The sequence below is a fragment of the Corvus brachyrhynchos genome, unplaced genomic scaffold, assembly GCF_000691975.1.
Source record: "Corvus brachyrhynchos isolate BGI_N302 unplaced genomic scaffold, ASM69197v1 scaffold46, whole genome shotgun sequence".
NCBI lineage: Eukaryota > Metazoa > Chordata > Aves > Passeriformes > Corvidae > Corvus > Corvus brachyrhynchos.
The window spans coordinates 4188382-4195555 of record NW_008238838.1 but is presented as its reverse complement, the minus strand read 5'-3'; the positions used below and the strand labels follow the sequence as shown (position 1 = coordinate 4195555).

Here is a 7174-nt window from a genome sequence, read left to right as displayed (position 1 = left end):
ACCCAGCTGTCGCGTCAGGCATCGCCCCGCGGGGCACGGAACGGAGCACCCAGTGCTGCCCCAAAAGGGGTTTTGCTCCCCAGACCCGCATCCCGCTGTCACCCGTCCCGCTGCCACCCACATCCTGCTGCCCCCTGTCATAAATGCCCCCTCCCACAGCAGCAGAGCCCATAATTAGGCGAGCCTCCCACTTCTGCGTCTTCTGGCTTTACACCCACAACCTGCATCTCCCAGACTTGCTTCCCAGTCCCGTCTAAGGTGATCCAGAGGGATGGACGACATCCCCACCCTGCCACCCCCCTGCCCACAACCTGGCGGGCACCCGATTTCCCGTGCCCCTATGGCCCCAGAGAGGGACGTATTTGAGCAGTCGCACCAACTCTTTTTCCTGCAGGAGCCACCATGGATCTGGTCCTGGAAGCCGCTGACCGGCACCTCCTGACGCCCTACGTGTACCCGGCGGGGTGGCCCGAGGGCGAGCCCTGCCGTCAGCTCCTCAGCCTCTTCGTCATCACCAACCTGGGGGCCCTCGCCCTCTACCTGCTCTTTGGCACCCTCAGCTACTACTTCATCTTCGACCACGAGCTCAAGAAGCATCCCCAGTTCCTGGAGGTGGGTGCACCCTGGGGACTCCTCGCCCAGGGGTCGTGGCAGCATCCCCCTCGCCATCCTCCTGTCCACTCCAAATGTCACGTGCCAGTGTTGTGGCACAGGCTGTCCCTACTGTCACAACCAGCCCTCTCAGCCTGCTGTTGCCCTTGACCATCCCTGACCAGACACAAGTGCCACAACCCAGTGTGAGCCCTGCCCCAAGCACAGCTGTCCCCAAATGAGCAGCACGCTGCATCCCACACCATGGCACGGATGCCACGACAAAGGGGTGGCCATGATGCCATCCTTCTCTGCCTCATGAGGAGCACTGGGGTTCTCAGATGTCCCCTGTGCCCCTGATCCCTCTTGCCATGCCCCACAGAACCAGGTGAGCCGGGAGATCGCCTACGCCCTGCGCTCCCTGCCCTGGATCAGCGTCCCCACCGTCGCCCTGTTCTTCGCCGAGGTGCGGGGCTACAGCAAACTCTACGACAACATCGAGGACTCCCCTTATGGTGAGTGACCTCCCTGCACCCCCTGCCACAGCAGCACCCTCTCCCCACCTGGGCCACCTCCCTCAACCCCCATTTCTCCCAGTGATGACCCCAAGAAATCCTCCTGGGTACATCCTGTCCCAGGCTATCAGCCAAAATCCCAAGTTCTCTTTAGGGCAGGCACCCATACACCCTCACTGGGGGTTGTGTCCCCCTGCTTGACACACTCCTCCCTCCGCCAAAGAGATCCCTCCCTTCCCTGGGCATGGCTCCCAGTGACTCCCAGTGAAACCTGACTCACTTGCCCTGAGTCACAGGGGAAAGCCTGACGCTCTCACCTCAGTGGGGCAGAACCTGACACGACTCAGATATGTCTCCCACCATGAGGACCATTGTGGAGGCCCTTACAGCCTCCTGATGCCCACATGTGCCACCTCTAACACCCCTGTCCCCCTCCCCCCAGGCTGGTCTGGCGTGTTCCTCAGCATGCTGTCCTTCCTCTTCTTCACCGACATGGGCATCTACTGGATACACCGTGGTCTCCACCACAAGCTGTTCTATAAGGTATGGGACAGGACAGGGGGCTCTGGACAAGAGTCCTTGTCCCACTCTGGGGGACCTGTCCAAGATGCTCCTCCCAGGGAACGCATGCTCGGGTGGGAATGGCTGAACCAGGTGTCACCATGTGATGGGAGCTGAGAGCCCTTTAGGGCTCATGTCCCCTGCTCAGTTTGGGTGGTGATGGCCCAAAAAGCATCCCCTGGGGCTGTGAATCTGCCTGGAGGACCCCCTGAAAGGGTCCACCCTGACTGACAGCCCCCTGTCCCCGCAGCGCTTCCACAAGCCCCACCACCTGTGGAAGATCGCCACGCCCTTCGCCAGCCACGCCTTCCACCCCGTGGACGGCTTCATGCAGAGCCTGCCCTACCACGTGTACCCCTTCCTCTTCCCCCTGCACAAAGTCACCTACCTGGGCCTCTACATCTTCGTCAACGTCTGGACCATCTCCATCCACGACGGCGACTACCGCGTGCCGCGGCTGCTGCGGCACGTCATCAACGGCTCTGCCCACCACACCGACCACCACCTGTACTTCGACTACAACTACGGGCAGTATTTCACCCTCTGGGACAAGATTGGGGGTTCCTACAAGAGCCCCACGTCCTTCGAGGGCAAAGGCCCCCACGATTACTTGCGCAAGCTCCGAGAGAAAGACTCGGGAGCGTCCAACGGCGTCGTGGCCTCTAAGAAAGACCAGGGAGCGTCCAACGGCGTCGCGGCCTCCAAGACCGAGTAGGCTTCCTCCAAGTGTGTCCCTTCTCTGGCTGGATCTTGTCACATCCCTCACCAGCCACCCAAGACTGTTTTCCACGGACAAAGAGCCCCTGTCCCTGATGATGTGACCAGCGTGGGGTGATTTTTGGTGAGCGTCCGACCTGCCCCGATCCCAAAACGGCGGCGTCCGGCTTCGCTCCACACCACAGGTCTGCCCTGTTTTTCCTACTGCTTCCCCTCCCAGCTCCCTTTGGATCTCTGCTAAGGTTCCTGCGCTGCTTTAGTGCTGTGCTGATGCTTTACCAGAAGAGTAACATGGCACAAATAGAACAGTAACGTGGCACAAATTACCGTGACTCGTGGCAGGGTCTTCATTTGTCTGCTGCGCCCCTTTGTCGATGATTCATTGCTCCCATCGTGGTGTCCATCGGGACGAGCTGTATTTTGGAAAAAAACCTTACCTTTTGGAGGTGGGGCGGCTTCTCCTGATGGCTCCCTTGGTGGGACTTCTTGCACTCAACCTCCTTCCTCTTGCCCGGGGATGTCCCATGGAAACATCAATGCCTGTAGGACAGAGGTGTACTTTGAGTCTTGTGGGTCCCTTCAGCTTCCTGAGAACTCTGAGGGGGAACGGAGGAGGAACAGGCACCCAGATGTGAGGGGCAGGGGCTTCTCCTCACTCGAGGGCTCCCCCCTTGAGGGCCTGTGTGTTTCCGTCTGGAATTTTGCGACTTTGACCCACATTCAATAAATCTCAATTGCCAACTTGGCTGCTGTTTGGTCCCTTCTCCCTGGCTCCTTCAAAGCCTCCTGGGGCAGCCTGTTTCTGCCCTACAGCACCCATGAGGGGTTTGTCACAGACCTGAGCTGTGCTGGCAGCAAATTTGGGCTAAAACAGCAGAGGATGGGTAAAATACAGTTGGAGTGGCCAGAGCCACCTCCAGTCCCCCAAACCTCCTTAGGTTAACCACGTCCCAGTGGCACTTGTGCTTTCCCATCCCCTGGTCCCCCAGTTTCACCAGTCACTGGAGCCCTGCTGCCCTTACTGGGCACAGAGGCCCTTCTTTGAGTGCCTTGCTGTGGTGACAGCCCCTGTGCTCCCCACCCAGTCTCTGCTGTCCCCAGGCAGGAGTGGCCCGAGGCCACACCACCGCACTATGTGGCACCTGGTGAGCACAAGGGACACCTGTCCCACGTCCTGCCAGCACAGTGCCCCGCCTGGGCCATGCTCTACTTTCATCTGCCCATCCCAACTCGCTCTCCCCACCTGGACAGGACCCCTGACCTCTGTTTGCTGATTAACCTGGGGCCTGGAGCGCTGCCCAGGGCCCCGATCAAACACGGTGACAACATCACTGACCTTGGCCAGCCACGGGCCTGACTCCCAATCCACATGAGACCCTTGGGAAGAGCCCCAGGCTTCTCATCACCCCATCCTTTCACCTTTGCTGAGCCTAATGCCTGGGCACCCCATCCTGGGCAGCTTCGGGACAGACACTGACCCTCGGCAGCTGGGTCCTTGCAGGGAAGTAAAATCCAATGGATGAAATGCCATCACTCCTGGTGCCCAGTGCACCCTCCCACGGTCCTAATGCTGGGCACCTGGCATTCCCACCGGGATGGATCTGCAGTACCCCAAAGCCCGGGGACAGGGAGAGCGTGTCCTGCCGGTCACACAAGGCTGCAGGCACAGGACGCGTCCCCCGCCGTGGCCTTGGGGCACTGTAGCGCGGAGAGCAGCAGCTCTGGCTCTGCTCCCCTGATGCTGCTGTTGCCACAAGATGGGGATGTTGCTCACGACAGCCATCGCTGGAGCTGCACCTGCGTGGATGCCCTTCCTCCTCCTCCTCCTCCTCGTTCCCCCAGCGTGGGGCAGGAGCAGCTTTGCCGCTGCTTCTCTTACAGGACACACACGGGGTGTCCCTACGCCCGTTCCATGAGCCCATTCCCCACGTTTTTCCTGACACCGGAGCCTTTGCTGCTGATTTGTCTGCAACATCTTCCCTGTCCCACCCCACACGGGGCATTTTCTTCCCTCCTTTCAGCCCCCACACGATGCTCTGCCACGCATCAGGGCAGGGCACATTCGTACCACACACTGAACATCCTCCTGAGAGAGACCCCAGCACACAAAGTGACCCCTGGGGTGTGAATGCAACAACCGGGTGCCTCTGACACAGCCCTGAGCCCTGCAGGAAACCCTACAACCATCATCATCCTCTGAGGAAGGCTCTGAGACCAAGGCCATGAATGGGGTGATGTCTTTGGCTCTTGTCCCTGGCATCCCTCTTTTGCTCCCTGACTCATCTCCAGCAACAAGCAATGGTTCCTTTAAGCAGCTTTGCTGTCTCAGTGAGGCTTTGTGGGGAATGGCTGTTGCAGCCCCTCAGTCCCCTAAACCCTCTGGGACCTCTAAAGCTGAGACAGGGAAAGGTCTCGAGGAAGAGGGGAAGGAAAACCAGGGGGCCAGGGGCTCCTTGCCTTGCTCTTGGAGTTCACAGCTTTTGCTGCTGATGAAATCCAGATGGGCCTTAAAATAAACTCTGCACTGTTCCCCTCTCCCCTTTACGTCTCTTCTCAAGAAACAAAAAATACCTTGGCAAGGGAAATGTGTGTTTCCCTGCACAAAGAAAGAGCCATTCATCTGTGAGCATTTACCAGGGCTGGGGTCACCCAGGAGATCCTGGCTAAAGCTCCCTCCCTGTGCCACCACAGGGAGCCCACAGGGGGACAGGGACCCTTCTTGGACCCTGCAAGAAGTGTGACACAAGGGCTGGGAGAGGGACAGCAAACTGCCCCACACCATTTTCCTCCATTTAGCACCTCAGCAAAGGCAGTTCCTCATTTCCTCCTATTTCTTACTCTATTCCTCATCTCCAGGTCCTTTCTGAGTCCTTCTCACCTGCCCACCACATCTGGCCCAGAGAGCAACTGGCTACAGGGATTCCCACACAGTGAGACTCCCTCATGGACTCTGCCCATACCCACGGTGACCTCCTGTCCTCCAGGGGGACATTACCCTGAGTCAAGACCTCTAAAAGCTTTATTAGGAGGGCTTATAATTGTATTGACCCGATAATTGAAACACACTAACTGGGTTTCTAAGTGAAAGCACCTCGGGGAAAGCTCTGAACAATGTTCCTGCTGTTAAGGCAAGTGAAATAAGGGGAGCCAGACTGCCTCGGGGCTGTCCATGGGATTTATAGGCTCCCATGCCTTCACTGCTGGGCCACATCCATTTTCCTTGATGGAAATGCTGGAATGGTGCACAGCATGTGAGGCAGAGGGGTTGAAAGCCATCAGTCTGTTCTCAGCACCTCGGAGACACAAGAGGCCAGAGCCTTTTCTTAGCAGCAAAATCATGCCCATAAAAACCACCTCTGGCTTAAGAGAGACAATTTGGGGCTGAGCAACAAGCACAGCTCCACTTTCCTGTCATCTCCCAGTGTCATTTGAGTCTCCTGCCTCAAATCCTTGCCCCGCCTTCCCACCCCTGCGCTGGAACACCCAGAACACCCACGGAGCCCCAGGCAGCGATGGGACAAGCTGCATTCTGAAAGGGATGCACGGTGACCAGGGGAGCAGAACCAGGGGAATCCCCACACCTGGGAGTCCAGCACTTTGAGCTGCCCCAGTAAATCAGAGTCATGGCCACTGGCATCAGTCCTGTGCTGTCCCTGCATAACCAACCAAGCATCATCTCCTGCACCAGTGAGTTATGGGCATGTCAGCTATGCCAGTGTTTTATGGGAAGCACACAGCCACTGGCACAGCTCAAACCCACCCCCATGGGTGGGAGTGGTGGCAGAAAGCCCTGGAGAGACCCTGAGGGTCTCTGGCTTCCCACTCCCACCATGTCTCGCTCACCTTCCCAACTCTGCCCAGGTAAGAAGATGGCAGAAATTGAGATAAAGGCTTCTGGAGGGCTGCCAGAATCGTACCATGGGGATGCTCTGTCACAAAAACCTGAGAAATAATTTGCACCTTTTTCACTTGACATCCATCCACACCTTCACCTTCCCATCCAGAAGTGGACTTAGCTCTTCATCACACTCAGCAGCAAGGACCTGAACCCCCATTACCATGATTTTATGGTTCACACCACTGTGATTCCATCAAACCTCAGCCCGGACAATTCCGCCACTTCCCACCAGTCCTGGGGTGTTTTAGGCCCCCACCCCGGGCTGGGGGACACACCTGCAGGATGTAAGTGGGAGGAAAAATGCGGCTCGGCTTTTTTGGGGAAAACCTCACTCCTCCCCCAGAGAGAAGCAGCTGCAGTGCTTTTATTTTATTTGAGTTTATTTTATAGAATCCCAGAATGGTTTGGGTTGGAAAGGACATTAAAGCCCATCCAGTTCAACCCTCTGCCATGGGCAGGGACACCTCCCACTATCCCAGGTTGCCCCAAGCTCTGTCCAACATGGCCTTGGACACTTCCAGGCATGGGGCAGCCACAGCTGCTCTGGGCAACCTGTGCCAAGGCCTCACCACCCTCACAGGGAAGATTTTCTTCCTAACATCCCATCTAACCCTACTCTTTACCAGTTTGAAGCCTTTCCCCTTTGCCTTGTCACTCCACACCCCCTTAAACAGCTTCATTGACTTCAACACAGTTTCCTTCCATTCCCTCTTGCTCCCTTTGACTCGATTTCTAGCTGCTTCATTCCACTTTACTCCATTTCACAGAAATTCACTTGAACTTATTTCACTCCATCTCGACGGGCACCCGAGCATCCTCCGGAGAGGGAGAAAAAGAACGAGAGGGAGGAAAATAGGAAGAGGGAGAAGAAGAAGGAGCGGAGAAGAGGGGA

The 7174-nt window shown here is 57.3% G+C and overlaps 1 protein-coding gene across 1 annotated transcript; it reads left to right on the top strand.

Annotated features, from left to right (window-relative positions):
- Positions 1–396: 396 nt before the first annotated feature.
- Positions 397–3129, top strand: SC5D (sterol-C5-desaturase). The gene is made up of 4 exons (XM_008636908.2): positions 397–612; positions 974–1106; positions 1549–1649; positions 1918–3129. Exons 1-4 carry the CDS (start codon positions 403–405, stop codon positions 2380–2382), a joined length of 909 nt encoding a protein of 302 aa, XP_008635130.1. The 5' UTR covers positions 397–402; the 3' UTR covers positions 2383–3129.
- Positions 3130–7174: the final 4045 nt, after the last annotated feature.

Bases quoted from the DNA above. Each gene is read 5' to 3' on its own strand.
- SC5D (XM_008636908.2), top strand. From the start codon at position 403: ATGGATCTGGTCCTGGAAGCCGCTGACCGGCACCTCCTGACGCCCTAC. The intron at 1,107-1,548 runs GTGAGTGACCTC...CCCTCCCCCCAG, and splicing joins CATCGAGGACTCCCCTTATG to GCTGGTCTGGCGTGTTCCTC. The intron at 1,650-1,917 runs GTATGGGACAGG...CTGTCCCCGCAG, and splicing joins ACCACAAGCTGTTCTATAAG to CGCTTCCACAAGCCCCACCA.